General features: G+C 43.9%; 1 protein-coding gene across 4 annotated transcripts in view; it reads right to left on the minus strand.

The window, feature by feature from the left end:
* The window catches only part of PRDM1 (PR/SET domain 1), a 111,098-nt gene that overhangs the window by 30,695 nt on the left and 59,564 nt on the right, over positions 1 to 20,839 (minus strand). Inside the window, exon 1 of one of the 4 annotated variants that reach the window (XM_072036147.1) lies at positions 2,579 to 2,731. The exons of the other annotated variants lie outside the window; for them this stretch is intronic. Within the exon in view, the coding sequence (XP_071892248.1) occupies positions 2,579 to 2,584 (6 nt within the window). The 5' untranslated portion in view covers positions 2,585 to 2,731. Of the gene's footprint in view, positions 1 to 2,578; positions 2,732 to 20,839 lie in introns of those variants that run through there. 4 annotated transcript variants of the gene reach the window in all.

Below are 20,839 nucleotides of genomic sequence, written 5' to 3' on the forward strand. Positions count from 1 at the left end.
AATTCTGGAGCCCCAGACAATGCACTAATCTGCAATAACAGCTAATCATGCTCAATTTGGCACACCAGTGATTAAACTGTACTTTTCATTAGGCTCAACAAGTAGAGCAGACGCACACCGACCATTCAAATCACCCTGTCAGGAAGAGCTGCCAAACTCGTGTGCGCTGCTGTATTTCTGGCTGCTGCATCACCAGTTTTGCCAGACGAGGCGCTTTGTGTGGACTTACACTTTTCCTTTGACGTTTCACGGGCTGCAGCTCTCAGCTACGCTTTCTATGGCAAGCAAGTCCCTGCTTTGCTGTGCTGCAAGGAGCTCTCCCTAGCTGAAGGGCCCAGAGGGTCGCGCTGTGATGTGCTGGGCAGGACACTGAAAAACGATCATCGCCATTACGTGTTTCCTCCTGGTGCTGACAGTGTTCCCGGTTTTGTATTACCTCTCAAAGGTATTTGGTGTTTTTTTCAAATTCCCTTTTTTCTTTCTAATTTTTTTTTTTTTTTTTTCTGGAGAAGGCTTGGAATCCTACCAGTGACAGAGCAGAATGATAAAAATGTGCATCGCTGGACTTCAAAGATAGAAAACAAATGTAAATTACCTTGGATTCACTCATTTTTCATGCTGAACCGTTCAGCCAACCTCGCTAGACATTTTGAGACTGAAAAATGGCTTGGTTTTTCCTTTTTCACCACTGAACGTACAAACAAGCTGCCACCGTGCTCGCTTTAGAAATCTGTACGGTTATTAATGCTTACATGCTGCTTCAATAGCAACCCTCCAGTCACCCTCCCAGAACTGGGATCTCACACCAGTTTCTTCTGGTTCCTACTGGACCCAGTGGACCCGTTTCGCAAACTGCCCCGCCGTTTACCACAATCTCTCTGTGAAGCACAGCACCGAATTCCAGGACTCCTAGAGACCGACCCCACACACTCAGGGGTCTCCTTCTGTTTAACTTTAGCTTATCATCCTTGTATTAACTTGAATAAGTGTTAAAACTGCACTCCAAGTTGCTCTTAAAAAAAAAAAAAAAAAGAGAGAGTGGAAGATGTCAAACGAATGCAGGAAATGTCCATCCTACTATTAATATTAATGAATCCCTAATGCATTTGAAACCCACTTGAGGTAAGTCAGTAGAGTTCTTCTGACAGCTATTCCTCATCAAACTACCACTGCTAAAGATGTTGATGCTTTCCCTTTTGCTTTGTAATCTTTAAACGAAGTTTAAATCACACCGGAGGCTACCACAAAATAATGTATTTTACCCTAAGTGAACACAAAGCCCTGGAGACAGAGGTTTAGAGCAGCGCACACGTCCGTCGATTTATCATTTTCAGATAGGAAGCTGCCGCAACAAACAAAACACCTCCTTGAAAGTGGGACAGCAGCAGATTGCGGTGCAGAAAGCTCCGGGATCTTTTGTTTTCCTGGAGAGCAACAACGGGGCTTTGCAGAGAAAGACAACAGCCTCCCCGTGCTGAAATCCAAATCAGTTCCTCTATGAAAGCCTGCCAACTGCTAGTTAGACGGTAACAAAATATTGCAGATAATTCACTTTTCACGATAAAGCAAAACCTAGCAGGCATGCAGCACCCAGCAGGGGCTCAACTGATAAAACAGTGTCAAACTCAAACCATTTGTCAATTGGGAAGGGGGAGAGAGCAAGCTGAAAGATGGACTCAGGAAGTAGATTTATCTAGTGCGACACATTAACTAGTATAAATACTACGGAAAAAGTAAACACATTTACCCGGCAGTATCTCCAGCCAGCACAGAAAGGGCTCCTGAGGCTCAGCCCCACGCTGGCCACCTAACCACTCAGCTGTCAGCTACGACAGCAGTAGCATTTTTCTTCTTGTGCAGCGCTGCAGTGCCATTTAATTCCCGGCACTAAAAGGTTTTATTAAAAGCATACATTATAATTAAACAAAACAAAAGCGTGACTCCTCTGCTCTCCTAGTCCCCTCCCTCCACCCAGTAGCCAAAACAATAAAACCACCTTGGCAGCAAACAAGTCAGGTAACATACCCCAGAGAAGATCACAGATTTGTTATATCATCGCCGGCTTTACATTTTGCCTGCTCCAAACCACCTTATCAGAAACTTCTGGCCAGGAGGCTCTCAAGGATGCCGAGTGGGCTGGCAGAGCAGGGCAGGCACAGCCCCCGGCACGTCGCCAGCAGCCTAATGTGGGGCACGCAAACAAAACGAAATCCTGCTGGGCAGAAGGGGCTCTGTGGACACATGCTTCCCATTGAAAAGTCAAAACAATGCAATTTTGGGGTGGCACTTCTCTGCTGCAGCCATGGGGAAGGTGGTTCAAAGGGCTTTAGGATACCAACCCATAGCTATGTACACCGATATTGTGCCGGCAACCCCGTAACATCAGAGGATGGCATGTCACATCAGCAAACCAATCTGACACTCAACCAAACACGAAACTCACAAAAGAACAGCAAAATAAGTAATTGACATCGCTCAAAGAAAAACTAAAAAAGAAAAAAAATAAGAGAGAAAAGGAAAAATAGAAAGGAGTTAATACATAAAGGAAACCACAGCCCGTCTCTTTGTTTAGCTGTACCTTCATGTGTCCACACAGAGCGGGTTCCCCACCTCCAGCTCATGCATCTCGGGATGTTAGTCCGCAGGGAAAGCCTGACATTCGTCCTGGTCCCGGTGCCCGCGCACACCCGGGCACGCACAGCACGCACCCGCGCCCTCGCTGCCCGGCACGCACTGCCTGGAACCGCTCCGAGGATTTGAGAATTTCCTCTTGCTAGCAGATTCCTCCCTCCCCTCGCATCCACTCCACCCCATTCTGTAATTAGGCTTAACAAGAGCAATTAACAAAACAAACTCCTCTCCGCCTGGTGGCCTGATAATTCTGATTGTCATAATGTATTAAGATGTGTAAGCCAGTTTAAAATAAAGGTAAATTACAGCATTGCACAAGAGCCGTTTCGCACCTATTTTTACCGCTTTTATCATCGGGATAATGAACACTTGGCCACGCCTTTAATTTAAAAAGCAAAACCCCAAACTCCGAGCAGCAGAGCTCAAAATTGTCACTTTTGGGCCAACTGGACTCTTCTGGTTTTGCACCAGTTTATTAGAGGGCAGCTCCTTCCTCCTATGCACAGCAGTACCCATGCTGCACATAAATACACTTTCATTTTTGGAATTACCTTGTAACTCTAAAAAAGTAAGACATAAAATGAAGTTTAAAGTCATTTTCTGGCCTTATACGTGTCTGCAGAGCAATGGGCTGTAATCGCTCCCTTTTCCCTGCCTGTTGTCTAATGGCATGACATGGGAGGCCCCAGCCTCGAAATTTTCCTGATGTTTTTTTTCCCCCCACTTTCACTTCTTTTTCCTTCAGCAATCAAATCAAAGAAATTTAGTGTCAGAATCGGCAATAAAACAACAATTAAGGACTGATTGAAAAGGCAGTCGATGGAGAAGCTTTGATGTCCTCTGATTTCGGTGAGCTATGGGTCCAACCCACACAGCAGATTACACAAAGCCTGTATTCAATTGGAAAATATGCCTGTTTGCACTGAGACCTGCTTCTAGGTCAGATCTAGTTCTTGTTGTGTTTATACACTCCGGGAGTGTGTAATTAAAACTGTCAACATAAAATTAGCAAACATAGCAAAATCATAAGCTCACAGAAAATTCACGCGCAGAAGACGAGAGGATAAAACCAGTTTGGTGTGTGACACGGGCTCGGCTTTGTATGAACTGAAAAACTATTCTGCACCCTCAGATATGCATAACCTGATTCACAATACCATCTGCCAACTAACAGCAAACAATTAAAAGAAAAGAAAAAAAAAAAAAAAAAGAAAGGCTGGTGTTGCCAGTACATTGTTGGAATCCTGCAGCTTCTGATAAGCTAGATGTGTTTTCCTAAGTCAGTGATATCATCCCTGCTGGGTGTCAACATTTGCACAAGAATAATTTTGGGGGTCAGAAAGACATCAGCAACTGAGATTTCAAAAGGTTTCATAAGAGCTCAGATTGCTCAAACACAGGGAAAGGAGGGTTTCAGCTGCCAGAAGTTCACTCTTCTGCTTCTTCATTCCTCCTTCCCTGAAGCTGAATCAAGGTTCTACAAAAACCCAACGTGAGCCATCCGCCTTGCAAGACAACCTACTCATGTAAGAAGAAGCCGTGCTTTGCAGTGAGACAGACACTCCAAAATAAAGGGAATTGAGACTATTCTCATGCAAAACCAGGCACTCTTTCCAGTCTTCGGTAGAGAGTAAGTCAGAAACTTCATCCTGCCCTCCTGGTGTAGCAAGCACCACCTTCTTTTCCACCAGATTGCTTCCTCATTCGGTGTTTAGAAAGAAGAGTGCTGACTTAAAAAGTCATTTTCCAGATTTATTCTCTCCTTCTTCTCCTTGAAGGGCCCAGTGCCTTCTTTTTACCGCAAACTGTTCAAATGGAAGGCAAACTAAGCAATTTTGTTTTGTATTTTTCCACTTTGTTCATCACAACAGCACTCCTTGAATGCCTCACAAATATCAAATAATGACTAATCTGATTTTCACAATACCTCCCCCATATGCTGATGAAGGTATTATTGCTATTCTTGCTCAGCGGAAGGGGTACAGGGACGCAATGACATTAACATCAAAAGCAGACATTAATTTTGGGATGCAGAGCAGCTGATTTACTCAGCACTACGCTTTACTTTCTCAGTTCAAAGCGTTTCTCTTACTGGCATCCATGACAGATCTGTATTTTGCAGGGCTTCGAATCAAACACCCAGAAGACACCAAAACTGATGAGCACCTACAAAACACTTTGTGGAGGTGAACTGCTGTGAGACTTACTCAGAACCATGAGCAGAAACAGCGTTGAGTTCCTCGGAGCAGAGCTCCCCTGCAGCACTTCTCCCTGCACCTGCCTTCATACCTCCTTACACTGTGGTGAAGGAGATGGGGGCAAGAGGTATCTTCAAATCAACGTATTATTACACCACCCTAGCAAGCTTGTCTCATTCTTGAATGAGGCAAGTAACCGGTAAAAAGGAAAAAAAAACAACAGTAATTAAATGAGTAATTAACAACTGTATCAGAATGCACAAAAGGATCAGACTGAGGTTAGGCAAACAACCTAAAAACTCTGGAGAATTTGAGTTTGCAATTTTAGTAATTTTTTTTTCAACAGTTTTTGTTTAGTTTCCTAATTTTTAAAACTGAAAATAGCAAAAGTGGAGATCCCATGACCTGGCATCACACCAACACCCACACAGATCACCAGCAGCTAGGATACTCATCTGCCATGGACAGACCTCTGCCAGGGTAGCTGACAGACCCAACTCTGAGCAATGACATAGGGATTTTTGGCAAGGCCAGCACGAGCACTGGGATAGGACACTTCTGCTGGTTGGCTTCCCCAGGGGGTCATTGGAAGCAGAGAAACAGCTGCTGTCAGGCATCTTGGTTGCATTCCAGGTTTGGTGTGGAGTTTGTTCCTCCCTTCCTCTCTTCCCATCTCACTCCATCTTCCAGACTTTGGCGCAGACTTTTGACTAGTTTCCTTGCCCAGCAAGCCCTCATCTTGTCCTTCCCCTACCCTCTTGCAGTTTCCCTTTCCAGTCACTCCCATCTCCTCTCCCACACCCAAACTCCTTGTGCTGGGTCTTCTCACCAAGCCGGTTTCAGTTCCTCCTGTTTCCTCAGCTACTCCCCCTTCTCCTCCTGATCTGAGAACGCCCCCATCCCCTCCTGCCCCTTCCCAGCCTGGCCTCCTCCACCTGAGCAGCATCGTGGTGTAGTCAGGGCTCCAGGCATCTCCTGGTGCTCCTCGGCAGGCTTGCAGCGCTGAGCTCAGGGCACACTCGGAGCAGGCATGGTGCCCAGCCAACTGCAAGCCCTGTGACTCTGTTAGTATGGCACTGAGCCCGAGCTAATAAGCCCTGGTGAGAAGCCGGATATATTAGCTTGGGCTTAGCACCGTGCTAATGCAGCCAGGCAGCTTTTGGATCAGAGCTGGCTTACATCCCACCCGCTTTTAACACCGAGCTCGCTCGTCTTCTTCTACAATAACCCATAAAGATAAATCCCTCGATCTCGTACCAACCTTACTCTCAGTTTCCCTCGTCCCTGACTCTGCTGATCTCTAGGCACAGGCTCTTCTCCTTTATAATCCCCTCCAGGTTCAGCTTTTGTCTACAGGCTTTTAAAACAGCTCCTTTTTGTGGTTCTCCTGGCTGAGGACAGTTTGCAGTAGGCAAGCACCAAACAACCGCTCTTCAGCTCTCAGTTCAGGCACTCCATCCTACACCCAAAAGCATTCACACTCTGAAAAGAGCTGTGATGCCCTCCTACAGCCCCAGGGCTGTTGGCTTGCCAGTCAGGGACGGTGTTGGAGCATCCCTGACAGCAATGGCCACTGCTCTCTCCAACCACAAACGCTGTCCCCTTCCCCACACAGGCTGAACCTGTCATTCAGACTCCTGCCCCAGGAACTGGGGACTGTCACGGTGGAGATCAGTTTTCAAAGGAAAAGTCATCACACTCCTCGTGTCAGCAACACCGTTTTTTTTCCCATAGCCAAGTTCTTGGAAATGGCAGAATAGGGTTTGAGGGAAGATACAGTACAAAGCAAGTGACATGTAAGAAATAACTGAGCCACAAGTTTGGTAGATTTATGAACACCTAGAAGTAGGGTCTCCTAATGCAAACGGTCAATCCATCTTCACAATTGGTGATGCTACCAGCCCCACTTATGTTAGAGATTAGTTTGCTGGGGTTAATTTTGGGGATATGTTATTGAAAATTGTCCTTTGTTTGAGAATGAGAATATAAACTTAATGCACAAATCACATATAATGCATGTGCAAAGATTTAAAACCTATTTCCTTGGCCTGCTATTCCTCTTTCAGTGGCCCAGGCCAAACAGACAAGAATTCTTTCAGTTATAAAAGATGACAAGGTTTGATAAAGAAGAAGAGGATGTTCCTGCTCCAGTAGGTTTACATAATGTGCTCCTTTCCATGTACTAAATCCTGAGCGGCAATGAAGGCAGCAGAAATGCTGATGCTACCATTCTTCATTACTCTTAAGATTAAAAAATAAGTAAGTGACTATCTAATTGCAGTAGTCTGATGTAATAAAACCAGATCCCTAGGTGACTAATCTCATCACTAAATAATAATGAAAAAAAGAAAAGTCCGAACTAATGAAATTAGTTAATGAAAGATTAATTTGCACCAGCCTGCCATGGCATACTCATCTCAAATCGCTAGCACTATACGCACACAAATCAGGCAACAGGGAGTAAGGGAAGCTTGCAATCAGACCTAATGCCTTCCCTTCCTCTCAGCCCCCAGTACAGGACAGCCACTTCCTTTCTACAAACACTTTGCTCAGATCTGTACACAAGACAGGCCACATCTTCCGGGGAGGCTCAAAGTCTTTGCAGACACACAGTTGCCTTCAAAGCATCACTGGAAATCTGTGTGGGAAGACTCTGGAATATTAAAACCATCCTATACTCTTTTCTTCTCAGCCAACAACAAGCCCCTCTCAACTTATCTATCACTTCTCTGTTCAGTTTATTCTGGGTTGCAGAATTAGCTTTCTGGCTACTGAAAAAGATGCACAAGTACATAAGCTGCACCACACATGCAAACGAAAACAACAGAAAGCAAGCTCTATGTGCTTTCCAGAAAGACAGACCTCTCCCAGAACATTAAAATTATGAATAACTGATTTTCTTCCTTCATGGTAACTAACCACTTACCATCTAGCAGATTCACAGGTTATTTGAGCCATGATCTTCGGTCTTAAGAAATCCCCAGCTGAAGGCTTCCTTGAGCACAGCAGAGCGGTGAGGGCAGCGCTGCCCAGCTCCTGTTTACTGACTACAGACTAGAGATTTTCATGTTTCCTTAGTTTCCCCATTTCTAACCTGAGTGCTACCCTTTTCAGCAGGACTGCTGTCAGAAGACACATCCTTTGCACCCTCTCCTTGCTGCAGGATGTCCTCTGCAGCCAGTTCATAGCTTTGGTTTTGTATTTCATGCTAGCTTAAGAATTTCAGTAAAAATTCAGACTGCTACTACAGAAAAAAAAAAAAAAAAAAAAAAAAAAAGGCATGTACTGTTCTTAAAGAAGGTGGAGAAGCCAAAAGAACTGCTTTCAGCTAAATCCTCTGAATTTCTCTCATTTAATGTTTATTTCTGTCAGTTAAAGCCAGGAGAACCGGATCCTTTGAAATATGGTCAGGCTGACAAGGTGTGGGGTAGTACAATCTCGATGCAATTTCTCCAAAATACCTGGCACATTTACAGTGTGCTAGGACACCAGAAGAGTGTAAATCAGCATGACTTGTTGCAGAGAGAGGAGTGAGCTAGCAGGCCGGCAGAGACTCATGGCCAGCTTCTGAGGATGGATGCATTAGCCACACAGATAACAAGGAGGCAGGGTAACCTGGTTTAAGTCCATCAAGGGTCTAAAGACAAACAGGTACCAGAAATTCAGAGATATTCTCTGAATGTGGTTATTGAAGTAGTTGAGACACATGGAAATATATATATATTTTTAAGATGGATTTACATAAAAATAGATTTGACTTTTGGATGTACAGTAAACATGATTTTGCTGATCCCCATGCTGGGGAAATCTAAACAAAATCCATTTGAATGCTTATAAACACGTAAAAGTGTTTAAGGGACACAATATGTTAAACAAAGCCAACAATAATGGCTAGTCCATGCTTCCAATTATATTCTTTCTTCAATTAGTCTTGAAGAAACTAACACCTCTATTAATCATTTCAATTAACTACATGCACCACATGACATCCGCACCAGCAGCCCATATGTTGCGTTCCAATCACCCAAATATTAAAGCCTTTTTAATTGATTGATCTAAAGAACATTCAACAGGCTCAAGGTGGCAGCCAGCCAGGAAATCCCAAAAGAAGATGACAAAAAGGTGGGGGTGCTAAACCAGCTTCCCAATTTGTTTTTCCTCTTCCTCCCGGGTTCACTAAGTTAATCCAATCACAGCCCATAAAGCCCCCTTTTAATAAAATAAATAAATAGATAAGAGAACACACATGTTGGCTTTCCCCCGGAGAAGCCCCCTCCGCCACAGCCCGAGAGCCATCCTGCTAAGAAAGTGCCGCATGCAAGGGTGCATTTTTTATCCGGCAGAAATATTTAGCTTGGCCGCCCGCCAGGGAATGCTGAAAGAATAGCCTGAATTAGGGGATTTACCTTCCACGTGTTTGGCACGCGTCATTAGAGGCTCTGAAGAGCTTGTCTCTTTCGCTCTCTCACTCTCTGTTTTTTCTCTCCCCCCCCTTTCCAAAGCTTTGATGCAGAGAATAAAGTATGAGCTGCAAGAGCAGGCGACGTGTTGCATTGCTAAGTGTTGGGACGGTGGCTTTTGTGCTGTCGAAGAAAACTGATGCCCAGTTTCAGAAGGTAGACTTTTTTTCCCCCCCAGTCAGGTATGGGGTGATATGTTTCAAGAGCATTCACTTTAATGCAGAACAAAAAAAAAAAAAAAAAACATGCTGTTTTTCTTTCTCTCTTTTCCTATTAAAAAAAAAAAGTTTTTGATGTTTTCTGTAGGCAGATTTAAAACCTGGAGAAAGTGGCTTAAAAGCAAATTCCTCAAGTGAAACTCCAACCACAGAGTATTTTGGGAACTCATTTGAAAGGTTAGTTTTGTAACAATAACCCATGAATTGCCCTGTCATTTGACTTTTATATGCTGTCATGTGGACTTATGTTATTTTAAAAAACACTTCTTTACATAAGTGCTTTGGTCCTGCAAATACCTCTTAAGATCTCTAATCAGAACACATTAGTCAAGCCGGCTGGTCCATACCTCAAGTAACCCACGTAACTTCCCAGGGCTTCTCGTTTGTGAAGGGAAAGATGATATAAGTCAGCCTCTGGTCCCCTTAATCTACTGCGGTGGGGGGAAGTTTCCAGCTGAATAATAGCACGGAGGTCCTTAAACCAACAGTAAATTCATGTGTTTGCGTCTGGCACACAGACCAACCCTGTTTACAGGGCAGAGTTAAGCAGAACTCCATTTCCAGTTTCCCAGCACCACTTCCCAGCATTTCTCTGAACATGTGAGCGCTGGGGATTGCCGGGCTGAAGCTGAACTGGCCACACTGCCTGTTCACACCATTAGTTAAATACGGGCCCTTTTCACGCATGGGTTTTATCGTTCTTGGTTCAGGTAAATCAGTTTAGAAGCTATTTGCTGACACGCTTACTCAAAGCAAGGTTCAGGCAGAGTTTCTGAACTGATGCTGACTGTATCTTCATCCTGTCTTTGCTTGCAAATAAATCTGGGTCTGACTCTGCTTCAGCTGAATTCATGTCACCAGATGACAACGTGATTTTTAGCTCTCTCTCAGTGAAACTGGTTCATTGTGCCCTGCATATCAGCACATCCTGGCGGCTACAGAAAAGCAACTTACAGGGATGGATACCAGCCTCAAGTGAAAATGCAAGGAAGTAACTCCCATGTCAGAAGGGTGCCTGAGACCCATCTCCTTGCTAAACATAAAACATCTCAGCCGTAGGGACCTCCCCATAGTTTATCACTTTTAAATAAATAATTCATCATTCATAGCCAGGTTAAAAACCACACAAATTATCAGCTCTCAGTATTACTCAGTGGAAAGTGAGAATTGGAGTTTTCCACCCAAAACCATAAAGGCTGACATGCTCTGACATGTTTTTGTGACCTCTGTCCCGGACCCCAGGTTTCTAATTCAATTTAAAGTAAGCCAGGCAGCCACTTCCCCCCTCTCTTTACATAAAAGAAGTTAACATCCGTGCTAATAATATAGGTACCTGTTCTTTCTTCAAAGCCTTCGGCAACTGCTTAGGGTTTCATCACAAGGAAAAACTGCAGAAATAAAGCCACCCAGTCGTGCTGCTAACAGTGGAGGTTTGGCTATATACCACGTATGGATGCTGGCCAGCCGCTGAAGCACTGTGGCTTTATGTTTGCAGTAGAGCATCTTTCCTGCTAATTGAATCTCTGAACGACCGGCCCTTCAAGCACTTGACTACTGCAGTAGCTATGGGAGCGGACAGATAATTCACCGCCGGCTGTTTCCACTTTATCAGAAAACGGAGGAGGTGTTCCGGATGGCCAGTCCCAAGCTGGATAACTCCTCCACGGGAAAGCTCCCGGCTGCCCCGGCGTGGGGATGGCTACCTGGGAGATGCTGTCCCGCCGTCATGTGTGACCACAGGAATATCTTAGTGCCCAGACCCGGAGCCGGGGCTGCCCATCGGCCTTGCCTCTGAAGCAGCTGCAGCGAGGCCAAGCGCGTTGTGGAGCCGCAAGGGGTGTTCAGAAACTTGGGCTGAGAAACAGGGAGTCATGGCCTGGCAGCATGAGTTCGGTGGAAAATCAGTGGATGTATTCGTCATCACTGCAAAGACTTGTTATGTTTAAAGAGTCTGAAAGGCTTATCATATTTACAGATTAAAAATATGACCTTTAAAAGTGAAATAAAAGGAACTCCCCTCCACCTCCCCCCCCCATCTCCTTCCTCTGTGATTGTAATTAAAACCACAAACCAAAACATTTATCCAGCCTTCTTTCTGTAACAGCTCGGGACTGCACTCTCAAACACTATACAGATAAAACCAACCTTTATGTGTTAGCAATGCACAATGCAGTAAATTCTCCTTTCCAAACCTGCCGTCTTCATTAAAATCTTATTTGCTTGGTAATCTCCTTTGATCGCTAAAGTTATAAGAAGCCCCCTCCTCTTCTTTTGATACTATCAGTGTAGCTTTTGACCAGAGAGCGTGATGAATTAAATGTATGACAGATATGACAGGTGAGGAGTGCTTGGAGAGGGCTTAAACAGCAGGGATAAGACAAAGCCCCCATTTAAGAACAAAACCCCTACCCGATGGCTAGCCCGTTAATGACCAACCACTCTATTTGTCCTGTTGGATGAGGAGCAAGCTGATACTACAGACAAAGCTTTGTTAGCCACAGGGCTGTTCTTCAATCAGGCCACACAACCAACTAATTGAAATGCCCATTTTTCCCCCCTCAGGATTTGATATACAAGCCAAGGGTTTTGTAGGTATACTTTTTTTTTTTTTTTTTTTTTTTTTTTTAGCTTCCCTATAATGTATTAATTCAGCCACCACAAGTTTACAGCTGGACTAAGTGGAATTACAGCATATAAACCTGAAAATCTATCTGCAGGGATCCAGCTAAGCCCTGGAGAGAGACAAGTCCAGCAATACAAATCCAAGGAATTTTGGAAGTCAATCCATTAGGATTACTAGGCCTTTGATTTTGGAAGTCATAGGCTCAAAATATGGAAGCAATGAACTCTCAATCTTCCTTTATTTTAGCCTCTTTTCAGAGGACTTACTGACCCCCTTTTTTTTTTTTCTATTAAAATAAAAGTAGGTAGAATTATATCATTTTTCCAACACATTTGCAATAGAGGGAGACAGGAAAATATCTGTTTTCCAGATCTTATTTTTACCATGCCCTTTAAAACTTCTTATGTATTTTCTACATGTCTGGAGTTGTCGCAAGCAAGCTGGCCAACTTTCTTGTCAGCTAAAGACCACTCTTCTCCTCCTTACAGTTCAGGTTAATTTTTGGCATGCTGCGCTGTACCTAAGTGAGAAGTTTCGGGCTCTGGTTACTACAAATTACAGGCTGCCTCCCAGAGGTGAAGAAATCTCTGTGCCCCCCTGCAGACAGGGATTATATTCTCGATGGGCAGTCTCTTATTTTAGCCTCCCTATCTGTGGTTAGCAGAAGGCCAGCAATTTCCTGAGGTAGGTGCCAAAGTGATATTCATTGCTAAACCCAACTGTTAAAAAAAAAAGAAAAGAAAAAATGATTTTAGGGACACAGCAGTGAATCTGACTTTATCTTTGCTTTGGATATAATGGGAAACACCAACTGAAGCAAGAACAGTCTTTACTTTCAGAACAAATTCAATTTTTAACTCTGTTTCTTCCTGCCGGGCCATCACAGCGCGCTGCGGCCAGTCACAGGTGCAAGTATCAGGAAACCTGGGCTCTGCTCTCAGCCCTGCCCCAGGCTTCTTACGTGGCTTCTGGCATGTTGCATACCCTCTCCGTGCCTCGGTTTCCTTATATAAAAATGCAAATATTCCTACCTATTTCAGAAAGAGTGTGGTCTAGTGGTTTAAACCACAGAATCAAGACATCCTAATTCGCAATCTGAATAGGCCGTCAATTTCTGCTGTGGCTTTGAGGTGACTGCCGTCACCTACCCAAGGGGTCAGCTGCCCCTGGAAAACCTCGAACAGCCGGAACCAAAGTTTCTCGTCAGGATGTGCATGCTGCTGTTCAGAGGAGCAGCAATTCAGGCTGGGACAAGAGCTCAGCATCCCCTGCAGCGAGGCTGCCAACCTGGAGTCCTGGGAAGAGAGGGGCTCAGCCATGGCCGGCCAGATTTTTGAGGGCTGCTCCACTAGCAGGCCCTGGCCACCACTGCTTCCTGCGGTGACACTTGTCCCCAGGCCACCCAGCAGAGCTGGCCTGGCTCTGGCCAAGCAGTTATGGTCCTGATTCAGCATGTGGAGGCGTAAGGTTCAAGTCCCCAATCTGCAACAAGCAGAACAAAGGCCTGAAACGATGCTTGTCCCTTCCCAGGGGAGCGCTCTGGCTATTTTGCAGCAGAACGGTTGGTCTCCCACGCTCTTTCCTCCCCCACTTCTCCTTGAAAAACTCCCCAAAGTTTTGAGGCCATTCTACTCAGAATATGTAGCCTTTTGAAAACTTTCACAAGGCAGAGAAAGCGTTTCCTGCCTGGCTCTGCCTCATGGCTCTCTGGTCTAGTGGACCCCTGCAAAGGTTAACGAAATAATGCTCGGATATTTATGATGCGTAAAGTCCCGGACAAGCGATGAGTATTAATGTCACAGAGCATAAAAAGGTCACTCAGAGAGAATAACCTTGCAGAAATCTAGAGGAATGTATTGTTAACTTACCCAGAAATACATGTGCCCTCATTATGAATGCAAATAAAGCCAAGAGTGGTTGTTACCAGTATAGAGACCAGTTTTTAGGAAAAGACTCTGATCAAGGAATGGAAGACAAAAGCATTAATCCAGGATATTTTGGTTTTGAATGTGCAGATCTGAACGGAAGCTGCATTTTTAGACAGCCTTCCAATACCCCTATTAGATATAATGTTATAGTCCTATTACACATGTTGCCTACTAGACGTGCTCTGACTTTTATAGATGTCAACTCCATTTCTTAATTCAAGCCATTTGTCTCCTGTGATCTCTGCGCCTCTGGGTTAGAGTTCCAGCCAAAGAGGTGAGCCAGCTCCTATCTGCAACGCGGCCATAAAATCCTCCGGCGCTGCATCCCTGAGAGCCGCTGCTGCCCCGTGAATAGGCCTGGACTTTGTCTGTCTGCAGCTCAGCACCCAGAAAGGACATTTTACAGAAGGGCTCGGTGGACATCCAGGAAAACTGCTTTCAGGACCTTATCTGAAGGACAATACTTAACTTTCACCACCTGGGCCTGGCCCCTGAAAGGAAACAGTCGCACTCAATTATTGTCTTTTTCTAGACAATTACTATTTAATCAAACCTCCAGCTGATATTAACTGGTGGAAAAAAAGGCTATTTTTAGTCAGGACAGTGATTCCCCCTCACTCCTTTCATCTATGAGTAATGTATTTCCTTTTGCTCTCAGTACCACAAACCAGTCCACACCAGATGCTCAGTATTAGGTAAAATTAAAAATGTGGGCATCATACCCTTTGAAAGATGCTTTGAACTCAAATTAATATACCTAAACCCACTATTTAAATTAAAGATATCCTGTCTCTCTGCTGTGTAGTTTTCCCTTTTATCAGAAGGGAAATTTTAGTCCATTTAAAGTTTTTTTGGTTCAGCTCCACAGACCACGCTTTGACTTAACAACACATTGTAATTTCCTTTTAGCCACAAGAATAAAGGAAATGTATAGAAGCAACACCATAATCTTGTCAAGCACCCTCTTTCGTTTCCCTGAACAAGCCTGTTCAAGAATATGTGAGGCCTAAGATTTTTAAGATGTTATCTGGAAGAGGTTTAGATCACGGAATACTTTTATTGAAAACAGATACGTGTATTTTTACGTATCTACTGATGTACCCACGTACATAAAATATATGCCTACTAAATTCTTTTATGGACAAGACCAGAGCAGCCTGCAACCTGCAGAGGTTTTGCAGAGTTCAGTCCCTCTGCCTCTGCACATTACCTATTCCAAACTTTTGTTCATAATCTGTGTGGATATTCGGAAAAAAGACTTCAAATTCTCACATGCTGCCCGAGTGCACAATGAGAGGGGCTGTCTGCATTCACGCTTACTGGTGAACTTACTGGCTCTGTAAATGCTCTTGGAAAGAAGAATGTGGGAGCAACATAAAATACACTGTTTTCTCATTTGTGTATACGAATAGATAAGAAACAGACTCCTGCACTATTTGTGCCATTTATTTTCATCTTTTTTTTTTTTTTTTTTTTTTTTTTCAAAACACAGTGATTTAAATACAGCTGCTGCACTGCTGCACTCCTGATTTACAGTATGAGAGTTATGGAACTGGACACAGTTTGCTGAACGTACTTAGCATTTGATAAGCAAACACTTCCCACCTTCACATTCAGCCCATCCACTCCTGACATCACCCTTGATTAATTAATATTAGCAGCTTGAACATACACGCAGAGGTGTAAGGGCTGCCTGTTCCCTTGGGTGAAAGCCATGGACAGCGAGAGCCATGGCAAAAGGAGGTGGCCTTGTTTTAGGAGTGACCCAACACACATGGAGGGTGCTGTGGGGCACCCAAGTGTGCATGAATGCTGCTGCTCTGACCCGACACCATCACCTGAACCCCAGTATGGCAATGGGGACCAGACTGGCCCTGACACAGCACAGGTAGTGAGAAGTGCCAGGAGGAACACCAGCCTGGAGGAACTGATGCTCGGAGCCTGCTTTATTTAGCGAGTGGAGAGTTACTAGTTCACAATACAAATTATGCTAAGAAAACTTATTTTAGGACAAAGGCAATGGGCAAATGAACCATCTGCGAATCTTTCCGGTGCTGTGTCGACGGTGATAGTAGGGCAGTTTATCCCCAGGAGCTTTCTCCTCTCTGGAGGTGTTGAGTTAACTCGCCATGACCTCCGGCTGACCCACGCACAGCTTGTGTAAGTGCTGCGCGGCGGTCACAGCCAGGAAGCACTGCTCCCAAACACTGCCCCGAAAAGCAGCGGCCGAGGTGACCCAGGAGTCAGCTGCCCATCCTCGCCCAGCATGGGCGACGTCTCCCTTCACCCTTTTGGGGTTTCATCCATCTTCATTTGCCTTTTCTTGCTGCCATTTCCTCTGGCTTTTCAAACGTGGGACACTGGTGGCTATTATTCATTCTCTGGTTTCTGACCAGTCACACAGCAAAGGGCTGCAGCTTTCTATCAATACCACATTAATGCTTATTTAACCATTATTTTAATCACTGTTTTTTTTTTCCTGCTCAGGTATCAAGAGCCAGAGTGCAACTGCTCTTGGGCAAAGGCAGGTTTTACTGCTTTGTTACAGTTTAGATTTGTAGAAGCATCTGAATACAAATATTTAGCATTATTCTGTGTAGCTGAAAAAATAATTCACTAATGAAAACTCTGAATATGAATGAAAATATAACTGAAGTATAAAGAAGGTAACTGTCCAGACATTTGAGGTTAAAAATATGAACAAGCATCTTTACTGTGCACCCTTTTTCTATAAAAAGGGCAAAAAGGTGAAGCACTAGGACTTACCCCTTCCACCATTAACCATGGCACAAACGCTGCACACACTCCTATTTCCAGCTATAACAAATCTAGCTTGGGATAATTCCAGTAATTATAGTCACCAACTTGGGAAACTGTGCAACTTGTACTCGATTGACATCGATTTGAGCAATCTTGTTGCCCCATCTAGTTCATAGAAGACTGATATATTTTGGCTCTGAAGACAAGGAGGAAAAAACAAGCCCTGCTTGTTCTGGCCACTTCTGGGTGGTAGTGAAGGGATGGGGAAGAAAATGAGGTGTTGGAAGGGAGGAAAACTGAGAGGGGAGATTGAAGAGGCAGACCTGGGCACGGGATCATGCTCTCCATTGTAAGAACAGACCCAGAACTCTCACGTGTGACCCCTCATCCCCAGATGCAGGAAGACAAGGCTGCCTTGCTTCACTACCAGCCAGTGATCGACCGACCTGCCCCTCTGGGAACCATACAAATGCACAGCTGCTGGAAAGCATCTACCAGCTCCATAGAAAAGACAGAAAGCGTCAAAGATTTTGCGTAAGAGGAAGAGATTAAATGACTTCCCCAAGGTTTCACTGAAAGCCAAGAGCAGAGACAGAACCTGAACCCACACATCCTGATTCACAGCCCTGTGTCTTAATCACAAGACCCTCCTTCCTCTTGTATGTTTTGCACTATCAAGAAAAGGACTGCCTTGCCCTACTAAATCAAGAATTGAATACCAAACCTATAAATCACCTGGAAAGTTCAGATGTCTTGACAGAAAGGCAATGAGTTCCAAAGGAATGACAGGCCTTGATATTGCTCCAGAAGGAGGGAATCATTTCCAATGCTACTCATCCACACTGAATCAAGATTGATTTCAATGGTATAAAGTTAGTCAATACGGAGACTTTCTTAGAAAATATTGCAAAAGGAGATGTCTACACCATGCAGCACGTTCTGCCAAAGAGCACGCTGACTGTGGAAGAGCGTAGTTCCATGAGAGGCATGGCTACATCAAGATACTAGCAGCTAAGTTAATAAGCCTTACTGCTCAGGAAGGCATATGTAGTTAAGTCCAGGGACACACTTATACTGTTTCTAAGGCTACCTCAATTGCTGTTCATACTCCTGAAGGCCCTTGAACCTTGTTCCATTATGCAATGCAAGCATGATCTTTCTTGCTTTCTGGCTTCGCCAAGGTTGGGAAAGGATATGGTTGCGCTCTATAAATAAGTCATGGAGTAAACAGCAAGGAAAGAAGAGAGATATTTCAGCTAAAGATTTTCACACAAGAACAAAACTGACCTGAGCAAGTTCTGGCAAGCCCTTCAGTCTGAGTGGTGCTCTTCTGTAACCACAGTGGGGCAAGAGATCCCAGCGTTGGTAAGATGACCGGAGGGGCCAGGGAGACTGCCTCTGCACTCATCTTTTCTAGAAAATGTTCTGAGATACTTCAAAGAAATATCACAGTGGTGTAGATGTTCAGGTACTTCCAAAGGAAAAACTAGAATAACCCAGTAAGGTATCATGAATACATTTTTCAGAGCATACCATAAATAATAAAACAAAACAGTTTTCCACCTTTGGAGAAAATTTTAGCTGACTGTGCAGGATAAATGCAAGTGCATGCACACAAACACATTATTTTCAATATCGAGACCATCTTCAAGCAATTTCTCACTCTCATAATACATCTATTTTATGTAAAACAGATGCATGTCTTTGGGGTAGGCTTAGTCTTTCAGTCTTACATTGTGAACGTCCCTTTTAATTAAAACAGGAAATACAAATTTCCTTGTCTAGTTCCAAGCCTGAAGCCCACTAGCACAAGCAGCTGCTTGCAGATTCAGCTGGAACCCTTTCAGCATCCCACAGCATGTCTGCTGGAATTCAGGATCTTTGGACCACTAAAAATCAGTGCAGCTCCACTGAGCTGTGCCTATTTTCACCAGCCGTAAAAAAGCTGAACTAGTAGTGATGCATCTGGCCCAAGTTCCTCGGGTAAGTCCTGAAGCTCCATATCAAATTGTTACATTAGTACTATTTAATATTTGCACTGCTGATGAGCCTACAAATGCCAGCTTTGGATTAAGGTCACTGTTATGTGCTGTGGCTAGTGGGATGAAGAACAACTAAATGCAAAAAGGAGCAAACATTAAAAACTGAGATTATCTAACTGCACCAGAAATCACTAGAAGTGAACTGGGGAAAAAAAAAATAAAAAACACGACCCTCTGAATTCAAAGTAATTCATACCTATCTTTCTAATGTAAATACATTTTCTTCAAATACCTTCCCTTTTCTCCTCCTCCCCAAACGAAGGCGGAAGCAAGCATTTCCTTTACCAACGATGGAACTGATACCCAGCATTATGTCAATATTCACTAAACTTCCTCCCATCCATTTTTGTTGTGTTCATGTCTCTGATTCAAATGCGATTAATAAAAGCGGGCTGTTCAGTTCCCACAAATGAAAGCCTTGCAAGTTTATAGACACAATTGCTCCAGGCTCCCCCTATGGTTGATGAGACAGGGTGTCTTTTGAATGGACTCAAAAGAAACACATTTTCACACCTGTCAGGCCTAGATTAATATCCCTGCTAATTGCACTTTAGGAACGGCCAATTAGTTCTAGTTATAGAAGCTGTCATGGGCAAGGGGGAGAAGCAGCCTGTTATCACCATCAGGGCTCATTGTTCCCCTGAACAGATTTGTGTCCAACACTGCGCGTGCCTCAGAGGTTTGACAGAAGCCCTGCTGCACGCCACGGCAGTAACGCCTTTATCCTAGCCCCGAACCTACTTTAATGATGATGGAGACAGCAGAGGTGACCATGATCGTAAAAGGAAAATAAACCAGCACTACACTGAGACTACAAAGGCTAACATCCATTTTCGAGCTAGAAGTGGTTGGCTGAAACGTCTTAACTATTCCATTTTTGTTTTCTAAGACAAAACCTCTTTTTTTGTTCTAAAGGGACAGCGTGTCATTTGTAATACCACACTTTCCTGAAAGGGAAAAAAAAAGCCAGATAATGTTGCTGAAATCACAAAACAGGGTTAAGTAAAATTCTGGCCTTGCAGCAGCAGCCAACAACACCAACGACCCAAACACCAGCGATACCAGTGGAGCGCTTAAAAACAAAAGTAAGGGACCAAGGGTTAGTCCAGTGATTCGAACGTGACAGGAAGGCTAGTTAATAAACACCAGCTAACCCCTTCAATTACAGCAATAAATTGTTCAATTGGTTAAATGTCCACAGGTTCTGCCCCAAACACTGCTGCGAACTGTTTAATTAGCAAACTCTTGCATCACTGGACAAACAGATACGGGCAAGCTCGGGGGGACACTCGGCCCCTTGAAGAACCAGCAGCGCTGATGCCCTGTGGGCTTGTCCTCGGCAGGGCTCGCTTCACCCTACACAGCCCCGGCACTTTTTAAATAGCTTTCATGTACCCCTCGGGCATTATTCAATCATTACATCCTATTTTTCAAAGTAGAATTGAGACTGTACGGGCCAAACATGACTTAATCACCATTTTTTCCGCATCAGTTTTCTGTATTTTGATAAGAGGTCCCACAAATTGCAGCTTCTCACCTGCCGCAAGATTAGATAGCTGGGCAAACAATATGGGTTATATGACACAGGAGATACTGAGTACCTGGAAATTGCATGCTGTACAAAACAGACCTGCAGATTAAAGTCAGCAGGCCTATTTCTTGAAAATATTTAACACACTAAATTTGGGATTATCTTGTGAAAAGTTAAGAACATCCAAAGCCTTGTGAAAGGATTTATCATTAAGATCACTATTGGCCTCTAAGGGTATTTAAGAGTACACCCATGAGGCATATGCCATCAACACATTAAAAATTTTGATACAAAAATGTTTTTGATAAACCTGTTTTACCAACATAATATTATTTCTGTTGAATAAAGCAATGAGTTTAAGTTGATCAGTGAGGATCAATTCAGAGTTTAAAGACTCACTTTAGTTGCCTTCATTGGACTTTTGATCACTTTGATGAACCACTGATTC

Source organism: Anas platyrhynchos, chromosome 3, assembly GCF_047663525.1.
Source record: "Anas platyrhynchos isolate ZD024472 breed Pekin duck chromosome 3, IASCAAS_PekinDuck_T2T, whole genome shotgun sequence".
In the NCBI taxonomy this organism is placed as follows: Eukaryota; Metazoa; Chordata; class Aves; order Anseriformes; family Anatidae; genus Anas; species Anas platyrhynchos.